The 23,666-nt window shown below is 38.4% G+C and overlaps 2 protein-coding genes across 2 annotated transcripts in view; both read right to left on the reverse strand.

The window, feature by feature from the left end:
* Window positions 1–9,987: 9,987 nt before the first annotated feature.
* Window positions 9,988–23,666, reverse strand: part of LOC139711374 (lipoyl synthase, mitochondrial-like) — a 171,341-nt gene continuing 157,662 nt past the window's right edge. The window contains exons 7-8 of the mRNA XM_071623262.1: window positions 14,974–15,156; window positions 9,988–11,468 (exon numbers count right to left, since the gene is read on the reverse strand). Coding sequence (XP_071479363.1) covers window positions 11,383–11,468; window positions 14,974–15,156 — 269 coding nt within the window. The 3' untranslated portion in view covers window positions 9,988–11,382. The remainder of the gene's footprint in view (window positions 11,469–14,973; window positions 15,157–23,666) is intronic.
* LOC139711373 (uncharacterized) lies at window positions 11,424–13,328 on the reverse strand. Its single transcript, XM_071623261.1, has one exon. It carries the CDS (start codon window positions 12,875–12,877, stop codon window positions 11,600–11,602), a length of 1,278 nt encoding a protein of 425 aa, XP_071479362.1. The 5' UTR covers window positions 12,878–13,328; the 3' UTR covers window positions 11,424–11,599.

Genomic DNA, 23,666 nt, shown 5'->3' on the forward strand with positions numbered 1-23,666 from the left:
CTACCCCTCCCGGGACAGTATCAAAGGACCGTTTTGTTAATTAACGCAATCCCCCCTTCCTTTAAAAATCCTGGCTTCAGGCCTGCTAACGCGGGTATACAATAGAAAAAATAAAAGTTAAAACAACACCAGGAAAATCACTATTCTCAATTTTGCGGCGCGCTACGCGCGCAGAGTCTCGAACACAATTAAACTTTGCAACTTCCTGGCAAAATGAGTTTTTACTATTTCTTAGATGAAATACCGTAACGCGATTGCATGCAACAGACAAAAATACAAATTTCCTCGAGACTTTAAAACGTCATTAAAACAGTCAAAATTCACAATTTGCGACGCGCTTCGCGCGCAAATTCTTATACAACTTTTGTAGTTCGGTCGTCCAAAGAATATATATATATATATATATATATATATATATATATATATAATTGTGTGTGTGTGTGTGTGTGTGTGTGTGTGTGTGTCATCATTGGTATTGGTACCGAAGGTCCATTTTTTTAGTGACCACACCCCCCCCTTGAAAAATCCTGGCTACGGGCCTGCTTGGTCCCCTTTTATTTTCAATTTATGTCAACAGTCTACCCGAGTGTACTTCAGAAGGTGTTATAGATATGTACGCTGACGATACAACCCTCACTGTCAGTGCTAATGACGCAACAGTTTTAGAAGAAAAGATAACTGTTGCACTAAATAAAGTAATGGGGTGGATTAAGAAGAATCGGCTCCTCCTTAACACTGACAAAACTTCTGTCATGATTATCGGCTCCCGTGCTAATCTCGGGAAAATTGAAAATTTCAGTATTTCATTAGATGGTAGTCGGATTAAAAGAGTTCAGTTCACTAAATGTTTAGGTGTTTTAATAGAGGAAGAACTGAAATGGTCTAAACAAATCGAAAATGTATGTAAACGTACCCAAAAAAGTGTCTGCATGATAAGAGAGCGAAGGCCTTTTTGCCCCAACAATCCCTAAAATTACTTTATAATAGTCTCGTGTTACCACAATTTGATTACTGTTCTGTTGTTTGGTCAAACAGATTTCAATCCCATACAACTAAGCTAGCAAAAATTCAAAAGAGGGCAGCAAGAATAATTTTGTACAAAACATATGACACACCGTCGGCTGATTTATTCAAAAGTCTTATATGGATGACACTAGACAAACATTTTGATTTCAGCCGCGTTATGATGATATATAAACGCGTCCATAACTTAGCACCTTCGTACCTTCAGGTGCACTTAGTTAAGCCTAGTGATGTACATGAACATCATACAAGGCTAATAGACAGTAGAAATCTACGTGTGCCAAGATTTCGCTCTGATTGTCACAAGTGCAGCCCAATCGTATCCTTTGTACTTGAATGGAACAGGCTAGATCATTCAATTAGATCAGCTTCTTCCATATATTCATTTAAGAGATTGTTTAAGCAAAGTTACTATTTGTAAGTAACGCACGAAATTCATTCTGGGCTTTATTATTCCTGTATAATAGCGTTTTAATTATTATTTCGGCATTCTGGTGAACTCTTGCTGTGGCATGTACTTTTTTATGTTACTTTGCAATGTACAGTATGCTGGTATGTATCTACACTGTATATGTCATCTTCTGTATATACGTTTTGCTATTTAATGTACATATGTTCATCAATATTATTCAGGGCTCCATGGAAGACCACTATTTATTGGTGAATGGACTACCCTGACAAAAGATTAGAAATAAATGAATAAATAAATAAATAAATAAATAAATTGCATATAGATATTATATTATGTGAAGAAAGTGCAAGATGTGGTGGTAGCATGGCTGTATACAATATACAACATATATTCAATTATAAAATAATTGAATTGAATGATTGAATTTCAATCATTCATTTTTGAATATTTGACACCAGCATAAGTGATCATTATTTGGTGTATGCAATTTGAAATTTCAGTCCAAAAATATATAAAAGATATAAATATGCAGAATTTCACTCAATGAACTCGATGAGGAGAAATTTTATAGTGATTGAAGAAGTGCTCCTTGGAAGGTTTCTATCTATTGATTTATTCAGTCTTATTTCAACAGGGTAGCTTCATCAGTAGGTAGGTACTATTCTTCCTGGGAGCCCTGCACATACAATCATAACAGATAACAAAATAATGATATTTACTTAAAGTACACCACACATGAACAGGTACAGTTCTTCCACTCAACCTGAATACATATGATCACGAAATAACTACACAATGGCATTTATAAACATACTAATTGAACAAATGATAATACCTGTACCATGTGACCCTACGTATCTTAACAACATTAGAGAAAACTTTTGAACTAAAAACAATGTTGCTTAATGTATTCATTACCCCACCCAAGACTAAGGGAGCCAGCTCAATCCGTAAAATTTGAGCAAGTTTCCTATTGAAAAAAAAAAAAGGTCGTAAAAGATATATATGACATTGATGATGCTTGGGATATGTGGTTGACTCTATACAATCATGTCATCAACAAGCACATACCTTTGCACAAAAAGCGGAAAAGAAAACAGGCATGTCCACAGAAATCTGACAACAATGGCGATTTGATTGATATTTATCTTTTTCTATCGCCATTCTGGTGAACTCATGTTATGGCATATTTTGTTTCACGTTACTTTGCAATGTACACATCTCTCATTTCTTCTGTATATTCTGCTGTTCGATGTACACAATATGCTAATCAATCTCAATCAGGCCCCAATGGAAGACCATTACTTAACAGTGAATGGGCTACCCTGAAAAAATATTAGAAATAAATAAAATCGAGTGATTTTATTTATCCAATTGGTCGCTGTATTTGACTATCCAATTAAACATACATGTAAGCTTCTGTAACTACCTTCTCAAAGGCACCACATACAAGGGATGGTGTCTTTTCATTTTGTTTTTTTGAAAAGAAGGCCAGCCAAGCATGCTTTGCAACAAAAACATCCACAGTAAGCACATTTAGGAGAATTGGGGTAAACATGCACTAGCCCTTATTTCAGTATTTTTCTATGGGTTTGAACCTAACCCTATGTCATGCACCAACAGAACACCCGTCAGCACCGACATAACATCTGTCATACACCGACAACACATTCCTGGATCAGCACCGAATGACTGCAACTGTTCACGCCATGTTTGCCAACTCCAACTCTCATGTCCGAATGGACACTTTTATTACACCCCACCCTGGTTTCACCAAGGCACATCACGGTTCTCCGTCACACCTCCCCCCAACAAGAGGAAAGTTATGAATGTAACTTTTCGACTATAAACACCTTCCTGTAAGGCTTGCTTCACTGTTCGTGCGTACTATTCAGCTTACACGATTACAAACTCAAATAGTTTTGTGTTGTTTTCTCGCAACCTCACCTGGCATACTACACTTATATTTACTGATTTTGAGCCTTATCAGAATCAGTTAACTCCGGCATCAATTGTCCACTTTTGGAACAATACACATGTATATGAAAACTTGACAAGCCCCCTACAAAACATGTAAATACACTAATTACGAAATGTGTCTACAAGTAATACACATGTTAAACTGTTTTCAACGGGTGCACATATGGGTGCACATAATCCGGAAAGATTACACCAAATGTAATCAATCATTTCTCCAGCAGTATCAGGATTTTGACTGAGACTGTGCTTTCTGGTAGTCTCGACTGTAATTATATCCTCACATACTTGACCAATAAACTTACATAACTTCAAACATGTAGAGTATTATTATTATTATTATTTTTTTTGGTAACACATACACTTCATCTTTAAATGTGGAAACCAAACATACACTTTCTTCCTGAAATTGTTCTGACTGTTGCAAAGATATGTCTGTTTCTCCAACACACACTTTCACAGGAGTTTCACTGAATGGGGCAACAGCACACATCTCTTGATTATAACAAAATCGTATTTAAACACTCTGACATAATGTGTACATCTACTCAATGTACTTGCTAATAAATCTTATACGTATATGTCAACTCTGCGTCATAAGTTATCCAAAACAACAACAAAAATTTAACCACCGGACATTTCTTTTTGTCCCTTCACATATATGTACGTATTGTCACTCGTTAAGATGTTATAATATATGTGCAAACTCTGGAAAATATCGAGATCATACTCGACACACAAATGTGACTCTGTCACTCTGTAACGAAATACATATATACAGGTTATTAATGTACAGAAGTGACATTATATCTTGGCTTCTTTATGCCTCACTGTCACTCAACACCTTTTCATTCATACAAAACAACACAAATTCTTTTGTTTTAACACAAATCGGTTGACATAAAACTCATAATTTGATCAACAGTTTTCCAGTGACTGGCCGTTTGTGTTTTGCTATACTGTTTTTTGCATTTGCCAGCATTAACTCTGTAACGTTTCGGTATACATAAAATCTGAATCCTTTAACTCTTTGGGATACATTGAATGAAATCAGAATAGAAGTGTGCAACTGAAGCACAACTTTCACTGTAATCTTACACACCACAAATGTTGTATCCCGACTTTTCCTGTAATGTTGGGTTTTCAAAATATACAATGCTTGGCGTGTAACACATCATGAAATTTTCAAGTAACGTCTCCTTATAAAGACAGAATATTGTGTACTAGTACTTTCTCATACTTCCTAGCATCACTCACATACACTGTTTTCGTTTAAAACAAACATGATTAGCATAAATACAATTTCTCCCTTCACAGGTCCTTGGGAAAGGAAGAAAACTGAACGAGAATACATGAACACATGTATACGTTGTCATATACAAAAATATCAATATCAGTTTCCTGTCTGTTTTGAGTCTTGTTTGAAATGTTCTGCTTGATCTAGGTTTCACTGTAGATTTGAGATTGTTATCGTTCGGCAACATTATCAGCGCGTGCACAGTTTCAAACTCGCGACAAAGCGTCTGCTAATTTGTTGTCCTTTCCTGCTATGTGCACAATTCTCAGTGGGTACGGCTGGAGAATCAAACTCCAACGGAAGAGACGCTGATTCTTGTGCTTGAAGCGTTCTAAAAACGTCAATGGGTTATGGTCAGTGTATACCACGATGTCTCTTCCACCGTCCAAATACGCTTCGAAATGTTGCACCGCTAGAACGACACTAAGGCATTCCTTCTCCACAGTTGAATACTTTTGCTGATGGCGATTCAGTTTTTTGGAGAAGAAACACACGGGTTTGCTGTGTCCGTTGTCGTCGTCCTGAAGTAGCACGGCTCCTACTCCTCGGTCACTAGCATCCGTAGCCAGCTGGAAGCTCCTCTCGAAGTTTGGTGCGATAAGCACGGGATCGTTCATGAGGTCGGCCTTCAGCTTCTGGAACGCACCCTGGCAGTTCGCCGACCACTGGAACGTTGTACCCTTTTTCAACAGGTCCGTCAAGGGCACCACCAAGTGACTGAAATTGGGAACGAACCTCCGGTAGAATCCGCACATTCCCAAGAATCGCTGAAGCTCCCGTTTGGATGCCGGCACTGGGAAGTCCACGATGGCTCGGACCTTTGCATCTCGTGGTGCGACGCTACCTCGGCCTACCTTGTGACCTAGGTAGGTCACACAAGCTTTCCCAAACTCGCATTTGGCCAAATTCTTAGCAGGATGAATCCGATATGGATGCTGCGTTATGGGTGTATTTCCACCAACATCAACCGTATGAACAGTGTCTTTCGCACAGCCCAATTTATCACTGCAAACCTCCGGAAATTCCTGGAAGATGTCGACAACATCTTGCCTCTCTGAATCAGACAAATGACTGAGCAGTAACTCTGGATTTTCTAGTGCCTTTGAGTTCTCTGCTCGCGGAATCATTCCTGACTTGAAACTCACACTCTGAGAATCTGGAGCATCATGTTCAAACTCTTCTGCACTTTTCTCAGCACTGTGTAGGACACTCTCACTCACAACTGCACCTACGTCTTCTACCATCACACAGCTAAATAACTCCTCAAAAGCCGGAATAGGAATCAACGGCGCAGGTCTAATAGCATGTTGTGGTTTTCCTACCACTTGACATTCATGACACGTTCGATAAAATTCAGACAAATCCTTTCTCATCTTAGGCCAGAAGAAGTGAGTTCTGATTCTACACACAGTCTTCTTGACACCCATGTGTCCGGCCATTGGAATTTCACGTGCAAGACGTAGAATTTCCTTTCGATACGGCGGAGGAACAACTATCTGGTCGACAACCGTCCAGTCCTCATCTGCGGGACGATCTGGAGGACGCCATTTCCTCATCAAAACACCAGACTTTACATAGAAACATTCTGGCACTCCCTTCGCCTCATCTACAGTCAATGCACCCTCTCTCAACTTCAACAACTCCTCATCTTCCATCTGAGCTTTGATTAAAGCCGGCTGACTGAACACACCTTCTTCCCAACTTTGTTCTCTTTCACCTTCACTCGTCACCTTTCCAAAGAATGTGGCACCAAGAGAAATTTCACTTTCAGACTCCTTTCTCTCACGCTCTGCTTCACTTGCTCGAAATCTCGTGATAGCACATGTTGGAAATACTTCTGGAAATTCATCAACCAGTTTTTCGGTTTCCTGCTCGTACACTGGGACTTCAGAAACAACCGGAAGGACACTCACTCGACCTCCTGCAAGGTCATTACCAAGCAAAAGGGAAACTCCATCCATAGGGAGAAATGGAACAATTCCCACAATCACTTCCCCTGAAATCAGTCCACTATCCAAAATCACACGGAATAGAGGGACCGCCTGAGTTCCTCCGCTGACATCATGTATCAGTACCTTTCTACCCGTGTTACAATCTATGGGCATACTCTTCACATCTCCTACCATGAGGGACTGTGTAGCTCCAGTATCACGAAGGATGACAACCGGTACTCTAAATTCAGCAATGGTAACTGTACCCTTGGAAATGAAGTCCTTGTACTTCTCATCCACACCACTTGAACACATATATGTCATTTTTGAGACACTGCTTTTCACATTTGGATGAAGCTGTTCATCACTTACACTTGACTTAACAAAACCATTAGTGGCTGTTTGGTTCGGTTTCTCCTTTGTTTCAGCATCTGAACTGCTCTGTGTACGTGTGTCTGCATGGACTAAACCATGTGTTGCTTTTTGCTTTTGTTTTTCTTTTGCTTCATTCTGTTCCAGCAATCGCCTACATTCAGACTTAATGTGACCTGTTTTCCCACAGAAAAAGCATCTCACTTCTTTGTATTGAGGCCGTGGCGATTTTGGGCGCTCTTTCTGTGATTCAGTCTTTACTTTATCCCTATGACTACCGTGCCACTTTTGAGTGTCAGGATTTCTCAACTGATCAAACTTCCTCTTTCCCTCAGGACTTTTTGTTTTCACTTTATGTGTCAACTCATACTGGTCAGCTGTGACTGCTGCACTCTTTACATCATGTACTCTTCGATCTTCCAAATATGTTCTCAGATCTGGAGGTGTCGATTTCTTGAACTCCTCCATCAACACTATCTCCCTCAAATTTTCATAAGTGAGATCTACTTTCATTGATCGAACCCATCGATCGAACATGATTTCTTTTTCTCTCTGAAACTCTACGTAGCTTTGTCCCGAACCTCTCCTATATCCTCGAAACTTTTGCCTGTAGGCTTCTGGGACTAACTGATAGGCAAGAAGGACTGCTTCCTTAACTGTGTCATAGTCATTAGCCTCCTCATCCGAGAGAGCAGACACTACTGAATGTGCCTTGCCTGTGAGCTTTTGTTGTACTATCATAGACCAATATTTCTTCTCCCACTCCAAATTCCTGGCTATTCGCTCAAAGGAGAAAAAGAAAGTCTACATCCTCTTCATCAAAGCGGGGGACTGTGTTTGCCATTTTTGCAATGTCGGGCGTCTTCTGTCTCGACATAGTAACATTAGGCCTATCCCCCGGGACACTACTGGCCTGGGCCTGGGTCAACTCAATTTGACGTTGCATTAACTCTTGTTCGAGTCTCAGATTTTCTGCCTTCATTTTTTCTTTTTCTAACTCCAATCTAGCCAGTTCTAGTTGTGTGGAATCTACCCTCATATCATTAGGTCTAGTAGTAGTACTTGGAGCAGTTTTTCTACCAGCACTCTCAATCTCATCTGTACTCTCACTCTGGTCTGTGTCTGTGTGTTCATATTCTACACCACCCAGTTCAAGCTTCTTCACCAGAACTGCAAAGATTTCTTTCTTTCGACTACACTCTCTGATATCAGCATCTACATGAGTTGCAACCTCAATCAATTGGGCTTTCACTAACCCTCTCAGTCTACCAAGAGTGACGTCTTTCACAAACTCTGCAGCATCGAACTTGGCTGCCATGATTTATTCACATCTAGCTTTCCGACTAGATTTCAAGACTACGTCGCTAACGCAACTTCCTACAGTACACTCCACTGCGTACCGAACTACGAGAATAGTCTAAGCAATTCAGACCGGACAAACACTCGTATATCTCGAGGCCAATTTCCTCGTAAAGCCACATCTAACGATGCTAATCCAAATAACCAGAAAGTGACACACTAATCTGACAAAATGACACAACGGAAATGGTAATACGTACCCTTCCTTTCCAGCAATCAATGCTGCAACCCTGGTATTCAGCTAGCGAGAAGACCAGTACAAGTGCGCAAAACATATCGCATCGCTTCGCGAATCGCACTTCCATTCACAACCACTGCTAACGCAGCCCCATTACACATACCGTGCAATGTCACGCAGTACAATACCGCTACGAACGAACGACACTGTTACGTTCGCTACCCTGTGTGTACACATCTCACATGAGTGCGAACACTACACATACTGTACCTCCAACGGGCATCAACCATTACAAACGATGTACCAAACACCGAAATACTACCAAAAGATGGCTTGTTTGTACGTTCATTTCCCGGACATGTTCCCCACATGTCATGCACCAACAGAACACCCGTCAGCACCGACATAACATCTGTCATACACCGACAACACATTCCTGGATCAGCACCGAATGACTGCAACTGTTCACGCCATGTTTGCCAACTCCAACTCTCATGTCCGAATGGACACTTTTATTACACCCCACCCTGGTTTCACCAAGGCACATCACGGTTCTCCGTCACACCTATTGCGACCCTATTTCAGGAAAGATTTGAAAACTACCCCAAATTAAAAATACTTTGAGGAAAAATATTAAAAGCCTTTAAAAATATTCAATGCCTTTTAAATTTCCCCCCAAAATTGAGCTCCGAAAGTTATGCCGCTTTTCTTGAAATATTGGGAACACACATGAAGGACAAATGACAGCCTGAGGTGCGGGGGGGGGGGGGGGGGGGGAGTGGGGGCTAGCCATTAGCTATAAAAAGGTTTTGACACACAATCAAATTTGCTTTATATTATTGACATAGTGTCCCCTCTGCCCTTAAGAATGCTTTGGTGAATGTCTGATCATGTATTCTAAAGAAAAGATGACAATGGTTATTAAGATCATTGGGCCCTATCCCAGCTTGTTACCCCATTAAGTGCCCATCAGACCAATGCTTCTGCTTGTCAGAGCAACCTTTATTCTTTCCCTGAGTATCTAATTGCAATATATTCTGGTTGCACTTTAACTTGTACTTCTGGTTCCAGAGTAAAACATCTTTGACAGTATCACAATTTGGGAAAATTTTGGGCCCTGCATTGAGGCCTTCCGGTACCAATTGATCAACTTTTTGTCTCTTATCCCCTACAAATTATTATTGTCAAGTTTGTTCATATCTGAGGACAGATTTCGAAGGAGATGAATATCGGTATGTAAAACTTTGTGACAATGCACAACCCACAGGAAGCAACTGCAGTGACTCACTTGAGACTACAATGTATGGCTAAGATGAGTTGACAATGATGATAACACAGCGAACTTATTATGTATATTCTATCATCATTCTAGAGAACTATTCTGACATACAAAGAACTGCATTTCCAACATTCAATAAACCATACAAAAAATATGCCCTGTACGCATTTATTTGAATTTAAGCATATACACAAGGAGAAAGAACATATTCAGAGTTGTCTTTTATGTCAATGATTTCTGTATGCCAGAGAGAAGCATCCTCTAACAGCTTTATCTTCAACAGATTTGATTCATGCCATTTCTTAAAGATTAAGAATCTAATCTGGGTGCATATTCAGAATTTACAGTTTGGCTAAATACCAAGGAGTGCGCACACAAATGGCTATCAAAGACAAAGGCCAATTCTTAAATGGGGACTCTTTCACATATTGGTAATAAGATGAACCATTACATGCAAGTATATGATTGAGGCTGCACATGCACATCATGAACAGCTGTTTTTTTTTTTCATAATGGTATTGATCTAACAAAATTGAAAATATGCAGGAAAATAAATGCTACTCTGATCACCAACCACTAACATTTCAAAATTGTAATGCACACCCGGATTCCTTGCAGTTGACATTGCATTCATGTCAAAAGTACCAATAAGTGATTACTCCCAAATTTTACTGGCATTCTATAGTAAGGCAATGACCATGAAATTTGAATTGATGGTTATTGTCGTAATCCACATGCCGTTGTCATTATTCAGTTGAAAAAACAAAAACAAACATAAAATCAAGTGGATGCAAATTAATTCATTGAAAAAACAGCACAAACCAGACACCCAGAATATAATATGCATACAGGCAACTCCTGTTATAACAAAGTTCTTCAGACTGACAGTTTTCTGTTGTGATATCAAAATTTTGTTATAGGTGAACAAATGATGTTAAGATACACCTGTATATAGATAACAATTTTGGACCTGAATCTTACTTTGTTTTTACAAAATTTCATTATAACCATGTTCTTTATAATGGGAAAGTCAAATTACAGTGTAGTACGAATGAATGCAAACATGTACATGCTCTTGTAAATCATTAATTGGACATGCTTGGCAAGCCATGGGAACATATATGACTAAAATATTTTAAATGAGAAATCTGATGATAAATTTGACTCAATAACATACATGTACACTTTCAACTCCACTGTGGCTTCTATGTCATTAAACCTTCTTGCTGTTTTCATTTACTTGCACTCTCTGTCATCATCTTATGGGCCTTACCTATAAAGCTGTTATTGTTAACTCTTACGTTGATGAAGAGTTTTAAGTAAGACTTCAACAATACTTATTTAACTGACAAGAGGTAAAACTGAAAGATAGCAACACACAATACTTGTATTTAAAACTTTACACCAAGCGGCCATCAAATAGCACAATCTTTGATACCAAAGATCTTAGCTAACTGCACACACACACACACACACACACAAAAAAAGAGCAAATAGAAGGTGTAAACAGCCAAAAACTTCAGACTGAGGGTCACTGATCTGTCATCAAGTTGTTCAATCTGCTGGCTCTTCAGCTGTCTCTGACAGTTTCACTGCTCCATTCCTCTTCTTTCTTACCATATTTGTGAGAAAATATTCACCTGTACATGGGAATAAGAAAAATGCATCAGCAAATATTCATATCAGCTAGCCATTCAACACCATTGCATATAGGCATTATAAGAATTAACTTTGCTACTCTAAAGCAAAAAACAACATCAGTGCCTCTTCATCACAGCACATGGAGACTGTTACACCTTCTGAAACCTGGAGAAGAGGTTTTGGGCTTCCTGGAAAGAGTCATAGACTTGTGCGCTTTCTGAAGGAGTACAGTCAGCAGCTGATCATCCTCTGGTAGACGAAGGATGGACCCTCCCTGATTCAACACAGATGAGTGGACACTTCCTAAAGATGACCAGGCATCATAAAAGATGTCACCCTCCTCATCCTGAGCTGCAGCCCAAGAGAGGGGCAATCTCCTGGGGATGCCAGGGATGGAACCAGTTGGAAGCCTGATCTCCTCCAGAGAGATAGAGTAACGGTAGAGCATGTATGGATGTGGGGATCTGCGACACTGTTCCTGCACAAAGCCAGAGGGTGTGTGGGGTCGGGACCTCCAGGGCAAGTCATCAGCTGTGAGGTTGCTAATCCAAGAGGTTTCCAGCTCTAAGGAAGATGTGGTAGATGAGCGATAATGCATCTCTTCTTTGGCCATTGAGCAGCGGTACCTGAGCAATGAGCCCAGCTTGTTGGTGAGTAGACTGGAACTCCCCACTGCCCAGGGATTGACATTCCCCTCTCTAGGAAGAAGACTTCTTCTAATGCTGACCTCTTTTGTATCTTCATCCGAAATAATTACCTTTATGTCATCCCTGCCAGCATCACCATCATCAGGGGAATCTGGCATTTCATCTGAGCCACTCTCTCCACTACTTGTGAAACTGCAGTTTGCTAAGCATGACTCTAGAGACCCTTTGACATTCTGCAGGGAATCTGTCACAGCTGGCTCAAACACCAGTGCCTCTACACTCCTCATTACCTCTTCTTCAAAATCACTAATAACAGAGTGCATGCTTGTGCCATCTGCATTCAGAACCTGTGCCTTCGCTCCATCCTTGATCAGCAGCTGGCATGGGTGTGGAAAGAAGGGCTCCTCACCATCTTTTATGACCTGCAGGCACATTGAATTGCTGTTGAAAATGATGCTGTTCTCTCGGTCATCCTGCATTCTGCCATGACTCTGTCCCCTCAGTGGCTTCACGTTATTCCAAGGCCAAGTGTTGGCCCTCCCACTGGCACGTGTCTCTTGATGAAGAAGCACTGAGGGAACCACATCCCCTTCTTCCTCTTTGCCATCATTTCCAGAATCACTATCCCCTGATGAGTTCTTGTGGCAGCAACCTCTTCCAAAACTGGACTTGAAGCAGGCAAGCCCACATCCAATCAGCAACACACAAAAAAAGATCACTCCTGCATTAAGCACCACAGGCAGTTCTGTGGAAATCATCATGCGTCAGATTGTGCTTATACTCATTTCCTGAAGGCTTGTCACTTGTATTCAAACACTTTTTGATTATCTAGACGCAAACTTTCCAAGCAAAATGCATCTCGTCAGCTATACAGTTGTTGAGAGATCTACAATATCACACAATTGGAGTGTTTGTGATGATGTTGCAAGTTCTGTCACTCGAACAGATGGATAGAACACTGTAGTGAGGCATTCTCCAGCTATGTCCAATCCATATCAGAGGCTAAGCAGGAAACAACCAAGCACTTTTTTGCATGCCTCCTACGTATCGAAAGTAACTCTCTGTTTAACAAAGGCCAACCACATGACGCATGCTGAATAAATTGCTTCAAGTAATGACTATCAATCTCGAGTGAAGAAAATTATCACAGTTTAATTCAACATGACTTCCTGTAGTGTACCAATCACAGTCTATGAATTACGACACTAAAGTGGTCAGATAGATGATATGAAAACAAAACTAATAGGTACTTATAATGGTACCCAAGTGCCCTGAAAACACGCCCACATTTTGTTAAAAGTCTCGATTGCACTTCTTAGACTAGAAGTATTCCTTTCTCTTTCAATACCAGCAACAAGAATCATTAGATACATTTGCAAGATTGCAATATTAATCTCGCGATTCTTTTTTCAACTGTAATACTTTATATTTCATAGAATAAGTTGTACATTTCATTTGAGTTTGTTATGGATACTTATGTGTATAGTTCATCTTTTCGAACATGTATTCCTCTTTTGAGTTTTTTTTAATGTATTCTTTTATATCATTTGCTGTAAACCATCACAATTCGGCCTTTGGCTGCGACGATGTTGATATCAATAAACCATTTCAATTCAATTCAATTCAATTCAATGCATCTATGAACAAGAACATGACATAAGGTTGCTCTCAATTTTCATGCAAATACAGCACATATCCAGATAACATCTACTCATTCTACATATTGGGAAAACATTTGTAAAATCTATTTGTTCTGGAGGAGGATTTATAATTCTTCTTCTGTCCTTCAAGCTAACATGTTGAAAATTGTTGCTCAAAGTCAAAATATAGTTTTTGGAAAAATCACTTTCTTGTTACAAGGCAAGGAAAGAAGAACCCAAAGCAAATGTATGCAAGTACCACTGTGACAAGAAAACAGTACTTTGAGCCAATTGTTAATATTCTTGGTCTGAGTTCTACCTTAGAAATTAAAATTCTCTAAAATAATTGGAAAAGTCCCACAAACCTGTCTTAAAAATGGTTGAAATTGAAAATCAGGCTTCAATTTGGGGAGATTTGTACAATCTCTATCATATATAGGCATAACCTGTTGATGACAAAGCCACATTTGGATACATATTCTAAAAGCTTGTGAGTCATAGATGTCAGTTAATGCATCTTCAAGGCTGGAAAAATGATTTAAAGTTATCAAATTCCTTCATGAAATAAAAATATGAAATTTCTTAATGACATCATCAATTCTCATATTCATTTGAACTTAATTCAATTATCCTTTGAACCAACATTTAGCATGTTGTAGCGTATTTCATTTTTTTTCCAAAGTTAGTAATAACAGTATTGCATTTGGCAATGCCATCACTGAAAAATTTGATTGAAGCACACCATATTTTTTGTAGCTTGCAATCTGCAAGATGTCAAGTGTTTGCAAGTCAACAATTCTTCATTCTCTATATTGGTTTGTACATGCCTTTCATCCCTATATTTTGTGCAGATATAGACCTATTTCATGTTTGGATAACAAACATCTACTACGAAATAAGTATACAAAAATTTGTGTGTTGTGGGAATGACAAATCTTCAGAATAATGATCGAATCATTTTTCATGTTCAGATGAACAAAGCTTTCAATTGATTGGAAACTTACATCACAAGTTTCTAATCCAGTTTTGTGATTTATAAGAATTTGGGAGATTTCTTTGGACAATGATGGTATCTATAGCTATAATAATGACAGAGACAATATTAATAAAAGAAGAATTACAGTAATTATGCACAAATCATTCTTCACATGTATCCCAATATCAACATTAATAACAGGAAAGCCAAGCCCAGCTTTGTTCATAAACAGAAGCCATACCTGCTTTGTACGAAGACCTGACCAGAGGCCCACTGGCTGTGTAGGCAAAGCCAAGTTTGTCACCCACTTTCTGCCAGTAGTTGAACTTTTCTGGGGTGACGTATTCAACCACTTTGAGGTGACGTTTGGTTGGCTGCATGTATTGTCCCAGGGTAAGACAGCTGACACCAGCTGACCTCAAGTCTATACAAGTAAGAATCAGCCACATTTTGCAAAAATTCAGTAATGAAACAAAGTATATAAACACACACATAAACACACACAACCTAACACACTTTAATCTGTGGGATACATCTTCGTGTTGTCTTGTGTTAACGACAGGTTGGGATCTTATCCCAGTCTTGACAGTGCTCCTGAGCTCTACAAAGAAGCCCCCGTAAGCATGTGAGCACAGACACACAACACTCTAGTACTACCATGTACAACTACAATGTACCTGGTAAGGAAATCATGAAGTATTAATATGAATATATGAGTTTGATAAGGCTTTCATTTTTCTTTCATTGGTTCCTACACTCAGTATTACACAATCAAAGCAGCAGTCACTGAGAGTTTTTTTTTTTGTGTCTGAGGATGGGGGAGGAATAGAAAACTTGCCTATTCAGACTTCATCTTTATCATTGCTGTTTTAATTATTGTCAGATGGTCTATGGAAAAAGATATAAAGGAAACCAAACCCCCTCATATAAATGTGGCTTGAGTGAAAGTAGCAATATTTGGAGAACACATCTATGAAAGTTTGAGGAAATTGCTACACTGTTCCCCTGCCTTCTAAATGAGGCAAGTGAAGTGCTCTTTTCCTCTGCATGAAAAGTAAAATAAAAATACATTGAATTTTCTTTATATTTTCCTTATATTGTTCTATGCATGCGACATCACAAGCTGCAGCAGCTTCTCATCCAGCCATGGTGCCATTGAAACTTCAAAAATTGATATATCTTTTGAAAGGATTGTCCGATTTTACTCTAACTTTCATTGATGTATTCAACTAATATTGCTGTATTTTCTCAATCCATATTATGTTTATTTCGGTGAACTTGTCCTTTAACATGCAAAAATTTCAGCTCATACAGAATGGAAGTCACAATACATCTATAGTTAAGTTTGCAACAGACTTCCATTTGAACAGGCCAATGACCTATGAATGTGCCTCTTGGACTGCTTCTTACCCTTTTTGAATGCTTCACATATTGAGAGAAAACTGTGAGAAACTGTCTAATTCAATTCAGACATTCAAGTGATGACGTATGATCACAAGTGAATGTTGAACTTAACATGATTGTCTAATCAAAGAGGTATTAGGTGAGCTGGAGTTACGCCTGAAATTTCTATAGCCCATAGTACTGTATATGCCGAATATTTCGCGAGGTTTTTATTTTCGCGAATTTCGCAAGTCGGGTGCTATTCGCGAAATTAAAGACACGTGAAAATATTGACTCTGATCCCAATGTGAATGTTACGTACGCGTGTACATTTCTTCGTTCAGTACAGGACTCCACGATCGCCAATTTAAAGGGTGTGTACAGCTCTGGTCGAGGTGAGGATTTAGCTTATAACGTTTTGCGAGATATTCAGAAACCACCCTATGAGATGTCAAAGAGCATGCAATTCTAAGGGGTATCAAAAGTTTATTTGATGAAAATCGGTTTGTAATGGCTGAGATATCCAAAAACAGGGTGAAACAAAGAGATCCTAATAAAAGGCGTAGCCTGTCCCCTTTTATTTTTCATTTATTTTCTGGATATCTCAGCTATTTGAAAACCAATTTTCATCAAATAAATGTTGAATCCTTCTTAAAATTATGTGCGCTTTCATATTTCATAAGAGGTTTCTCATTATCTCACTTAGGAATGTTCACAACATGAATCCCCACCTCAACCAGTACTGTAGTGTACAGTCCCTTTAACCATTCGCGAAATCGTTGGGAAGTCCCGATTCGCGAAATATATGGCGTATACAGTATTACGCAACGAGATTTATGTGATTTTATTTCAGAGTGCCACTCTGTTCTTAAAAGCGCGATCTTGCCTTAGGTGAAAGCTGGGGAATTATGCTTGGGCCTATATGATGTCCAAGGCTCAATGCCACATGGAAAATTGATTGAGAAGCGAGGAAACTGCATCAACAAACAAATCAGACATGCGCAGTTCATTATTTTGCATCCTTCATCTGCACAAATTATTGTGTTTGTCATACTTTTTCCTGCATATTGGTCCTTATTTCATCAAAATATACCAAGAAATGGGTGAATTTTGGTGCTATATCTTCACAAATAAATTATGATTATGTTTATCAATTCATGATTTTTTGGCAATATTTTCCTAAAACGAATAAAAGATATCTCATCGGATATAGCAACTCTTTCTCTTCATAAACTGCCTCATGCTGAGAGTGTAAAGATGTGTAAACATACAGTAGTAAGAATGGCATGGAAAGGAGGAACCATCCGCGGAGTGTTTAGTTGCTCTTTGATCGTGTCATCTGCTGCAAGTTGTATAGTGGTCCCATGTGTTGAGATTTTCTTTTCGTGCATTATTTGTGATCAGTGCAGAGTTGATATTTGCGCAATGTCAATGGCAGATACTTTGGTCAACTGATCAGATCGCTTATCACTGTTTGAAAGAGGTAGGCTTATGTCACAATGCTTCAAGGTTGACAAATGTGTATTATTGATATTGGCCTGGAATTCTTTCTACAAAATATAATGACTCCTTTACTCTAGACTTAGATCTAGATCTAGAATATCTTTTTATTTACAATAATGTCATGAATATGACAAACACAACACTCATCAATGCAAGTCTTGATCAGTCAGTGGACCAGTACACTGGAACTAAATGTTAATCACATCAAGGAAGTTCAAGAGAATGGAGGTACAACTGTCTTATTTCCTTTGCTAGATGTTCGATGCCGCCGCTCAAAAATATTTGAAGCATGTGCCAAACAGGATCTGCCGCGCAGATAGGAAGACAATTGACTAGTGTCTCATAGCATAATCACCAGCCACTTTCTAAGAAAGATATGTCTTTGTGATGGTAATTACTTCTCGCTATCCCTTCTTATAAAAGGTAGTTGGTTACAGACACGGAGGATGTGCGAATAGAAATTGCGCAAAAAATGCTGAAATAAAGATGAAAATTACTCGACTGGGCATACCCGGGCACTAATCTGATATATCTATCAATAAAGAATTATACTTGAAGATTATTCCATGTTAGTTTTATTTGTCAAAATTAAGCGGAAAAGTGATAAAACCGGCTTTCCAGGATGGTACAGTTTTAAACATTTTCACATGATACAGCTCTGATTTACACTTTTGCACAAATTTCCACACGGGATTGACTTTTGTTTTACATGCTTTATCACTAGGTGAATTTTCATTTCATTTGATAAATAAATAAGCAAAATATGGCCAATATTATGTTAACTTTCAAAATGAATCTTCAGATTGCTAAGCAAGACGGCGGCTTCGAACATTAATCATCAAAGGCACATATGCACCTGTGAAATTCTTTTGTACATCAATAGAAATCTGACAACTGTTTGAATAATTACAGCCAGTTGGAACTCCAACTCTTAATCCTCCTTGATCAAATGAATTGACATTGTACTAGATCTACTACTAGATGATGATCAAAGGTAAGAGAGAAAAAAGCCAGTCATTATTTTAGCCTATTCTCTCCCCTTATATGGGGAGTTCAGATGTTTTTGTGTTTATACTAGGTGTTACAAAAAACATTTCCCACTTTTGATCCTTAACAGTTCGAATACTATACATCTGATAACACTGTTATTGATATGGGTAATAGCTGAATTTAGTTGAGAGTGATTTGAATATGATAGCATGAATCAGTTTCGTTAAATCCATGATTGATTTTAATGTTACGTTCCAGATTTTGGTCAAATTTGAACCCTCTGTACAAAATTGAACTTTACACAAGAACCAATGATGTGTATGTGAGTGTGTGCTTACAATGACCCTGAACAATAGACATGAATACCACAAAAATACCACCTTTTCAGAGCTCTGCTGACTAGGCTTCTGGACTCTTGCTCCAAGGCACATGAATGCTTTATTAATAATTCATGATGGATTGCCCTGGGCACTGCTATTCAGAATTTATGATGAAGGGTAAAATGAATGCATATGAACAAAATTAGCACATGTTTTCATGTGCTTGCATACACTTCATTTCAGGATAAATAAAGACTAGCTGAGATAGTGGAATTTCTCATGAATATGTAAAAGAGCATTCCGATCCTGGCCACTGTTCAGGTCCACTGTCAGTGTGTTAACAACACACTCTCATACACACCAATTGACCCCTGTGCAAAATTAAAATTTTGTACAGAGGGTTGAAAACAAAGCAAAATCTGAAACCTAACCTCAAAATAAATCTTGAATTTATTAAAACTGACATAAGCTATCATTTTTGTATTTTGTATTCCTATTCTACTTTCTTTTGATTGTAAGACATGAACAGGACTTGACGACTTCAATCTAATTAAGGTATGAAATGAAGTATATTTAGTAGTATGATATTTCTTCTAGGTCTCTATTGTGAGAGGACCTTATACTGCCAAAGAATGCACACTATTGAATAGTAACTTTAGTTTTCCCTTTTTTATGTTAGGTATATTTCAAAATTGGTTATTAATCAGTGTCTCTTTTGTTGCTTTTCTTTTTCCTGTGTAGATTCTCATCTTGACATCTTGCAACGCCGCTGTCGGTTATGTGGCAAGGACTTGAAAGTTTCCTACTCTTATGAGAAAAGATGTGTCGGCAAAATCGTTGGAGCAGCGGATTTTGGTTTTCATTAGGGTTCATAAAAGGTTACAAAAGCTTGTTAAATGTTGCAAGAAAATTCTCAAACAGTTTTCCTTGTTGCAAATAGTTTTTCTTGTTGGAAATAAATTTTGAACATATTCCAAATTTCCCTTTGAATTTATTTTTCTGCATGCAGTTGCAAGCATCTGCAAAACAGTCGTAATTAAGTCTTTGCAAATGGTTGTAAGACGGTGTTGCTTAAGTTCTTTCTACTTCGCCAATCCTACTGACATGTGATCATTTATGGTTACTGTATAAAATTGACCCACTGAGAGAAATTTGCTAAGTATGTCACCATGCCGAAGAAACAAGGTACTAAAAGGAGCTTTTCATATTGACAAAAGTCTGTTCTTTAAAAAAAATATCTTAAAAAATGTTGTGGATTGAACTACTCTCTCAGTTTCATAGCATTTCAGTTGAAATGTAACTATGGGATATACAATCAATGTAATGTGTAGTTGTGCAGGACGCCTTTCTTTTGTTTGTGAATAGTCACAGTAGTTTGATCGACATTTTGTAAGATTGTTTTTTTTAAAAACTTTGCCACTGCCATGGAAATGCATTAAGCAATGCTAATGAAAAATGTGTCTTGCACATCTTCCTTCGATAGTGGTCACACATGCCAAAGTTGGGGTCAATTGCTCAAAAAATGAGAGAGAAGTTCGATCCAAAAGTTTTTACAGATATATGCCATTGCCATGGCAATGCATTATGTGATTATAACAAAAAAGGTGTCTTGCACATCTACCTTTGATAGCGGTCACACATGCCAAATTTGGGGTCAAGTGCTCAAAAAAAAATTAAAGTAGTTTGATCCACAAAATTTTGTAAGATTTTATAAAAAATTTGCTGTTGCTATGGCAACGCATTATGTAACACTAATGAAAAACATGTTTTGCACAATATCTTCATTCGATAGTGGTCAAACAAGCCAAATTTGGGGTTGATTCCACAAATAATGAGAGAGTAGTTCAACCAACATTTTGTAAGCTTTTAAAAAAATTTGCCATTGCCATGGCAATGCATTGTGACATACTAAAGAACTAGAATTATCACTGAAGGTGATTAATACCCCCGCCCCTAGTGTTTCTTTATAGTATGTGATGTCATGAGGGCAATGACGTTAATACCAAGTTTGTGCACTTTTCGAATTGGAAACAGAATAATTTTAGTTTACTGTACAATTACAGAGTTGACACTGAGTATAAAACTTACAGCAAATGGAAACATGCTTTCCCCCAGCATCACTACACTTAAAGATCATCATACACACCAAATTTGACCTTCATAGCTTGAATGGTTTATTTTGATCCAAAAATGAGTGATTACCATAGCAACACATTTTCCTTAAACTAACACAATGGTGTCTTGCAAAATTACACTTCTAGATCGTGACACATACTAAATTTGACTTGAAGTGCTTGAATGATGGAAAAGTTATTCGATCTGCAAGGTTTTGGAGAAACTGGTTACCATAGCAATGGTTTGTGTGACAAACACAAAAATTACGTGTTCCACATCTATACCTCAGGGCCATAATGCCTACCAAATTTGGTTTCAATTGCTTTAAAACTGTGGAAGAAATTCACTCCACAGGATTAAAAAAAACAACATGCGGTTACCATGGCAACGCATTGTCCGATACAAATACAAAGGACATTTGGAACAACTACACTTAAAGACCATCAGACACACCAAATTTCACCTTCATAGATTAAATAGTTCAATTTGATACAAAAATGAGTGGTCACCATGGCAACACATTTTTCTTATATTAACACATTGGTGTCTTGCATAACTACACCTCCTGATCATCATACAAACTAAATTTGACCTTAATTGCTTGAATGATGTGGAAGTTATTTAATCCACAAGGTTTTGGTAAAATCATGGTTACCATGGCAACGCTTTGTCTGACAAACACAAAAATTATGTGTTCCACATCTATGCCTCAAGACCATAACGCCTACCAAATTTGATTTCAATTGCTTCAAAATTGTGGAAGTTGTTCACTCCACAAGATTTCGAAGAAAACATGCGGTTACCATGGCAACGCTTTGTCCGATACAAATACAAAGAGTGTGTTGCATAACTACACCTATAGATCATCATAGATACCAATTTTGAAATCGATTGCTTAAATACTATGGAAGTTATTCAATCCACAAGGTTTTGGTAAAATTGTGGTTACCATGGCAACGCATTGTCCGACAAACACAAAAAACATGTCTTGCACATCTATACCTCAATATCATCATTTACCCCAAGTTTCATTTAAATTCCTTCAAAACTGTAGGAGGAGTTCGCGACGCAAGATTTTGCAACAGACCGACCAACCGCCCGCCCGACCGCCCGACCAACATCATGGTGATTCCTATATACCCCCTTCACACTATGTGTGGCGGGGGTATAAAAAGGTGTCTTGCACATCTGCCTTTGATAGCAGTCACACATGCCAAATTTGGAATTAATTGCTCAAAAAATGAGAAACTAATTCGATCCATAAGGTTTTACGAAAATCTGCCGTTGCCATGGCAATGCATTATGCAATATTAACGAAAATGCGTCTTGCACATCTATCTTTGATAGCGGTCACACATGCCAAATTTTGGGTCAATTGCTTGAAAATGAGAGAGTAGTAAGATTGATCCACAAGATTTTGCAATGACAGACTGCCCGATCGACTGCCCGGCCACCCGCCCTCAGAGTGATTCTTATTTACAGTATACCCCTATACACACTATGTGTGGGTGGGGGTATAATTACACAAAAATCACAGGGTATACTTAATGAATTTGAAGAAATCAGTTGTGGGAAAGTGCCGCTGAAGACAAACGCGATCTTCACGACAGATGGCGGCATACGCTGCCTGCACAATCTAGAACTGACACTAGCTGTCTAATATGCGAACAAGGACTACCACTTCATTTCATTTCATTTCATTTATTTCTATATCCAAATAATACAAATTTATTGTTACGTAGGATATTAACAATTTGTACAAGAAGGTTGGAGTGTTATAAAGCAAATAGAAACAAGAGTGTAACAAAAATATGATACATACACACCTGCAACTACAAACATATATGAACCTGCGTATTATTCAAATAATTTGATCTTCATGAAATCACTTTATTGAAACAGCACTAGCTTTAGTAACGAATATGGAGGGAATAGTGGGGGGCGCAAGGGACTTTTTGGTTCAAATTCTTCCAAAAGCACCAAATTTGGCACACATGTAGCCCAAACAATACTATTTCGATTTTTGATGGGCGCCAAGAAGGGCGCCCTCTGGAGCGGCCATATTGGCAAAATCCAATATGGCCGCCATATAGGTTTAAAGGTCACTTGCAACTGAAAACATAAAAGGGTTACAATCATTTAAAAAGTCTATTTTAGAGGTTTTCTGGGTCAAGGAATTCGAATCTGAAGTTGTTTTTATGGTCTGAAGTCAACTTTTCCTTTGAAAGGTCACCTAAAGGTCGTTTGGGGGTCAAACCATTGTATTCATAACAGGTGATTTAAAAATGGCTTGCCCATGGTCAATATTCCAGGAATGCAAGCCTTGGTAATTGAATTGCAGTTGTCGACGGCTGAAAAAGGGCATATTTCTGGTGAAGGGCGCCCTCTGGGCGGCATATTGGCAAAATCCAATATGGCCGCTACCTACGTTTAAAGGGCACTATAACAAGTAAAAACCTTAGGAGTGTTACAATAATTTGCAAAGTCAGGTTTAGGTTTTCTGAGTCAAGGAATTTGATTCTGAAGTTGTTTTTTTGGTCTGAAGTCAACTTTTACTTATATGGTCACCCTAAAGGTCATTTGGGGTCAAACCATTTTATTCATAATAGGTAATTTAAAATTG

This window comes from Diadema antillarum, unplaced genomic scaffold, assembly GCF_040938485.1.
Source record: "Diadema antillarum isolate AM-2024a unplaced genomic scaffold, OU_Dant_1.0 seq00001650_RagTag, whole genome shotgun sequence".
NCBI classification, from domain to species: Eukaryota; Metazoa; Echinodermata; class Echinoidea; order Diadematoida; family Diadematidae; genus Diadema; species Diadema antillarum.

What these genes read in the sequence shown, in the direction of transcription:
- LOC139711373 (XM_071623261.1), bottom strand. Translation starts at nt 12,877, where the DNA reads ATGATGATTTCCACAGAACTGCCTGTGGTGCTTAATGCAGGAGTGATC.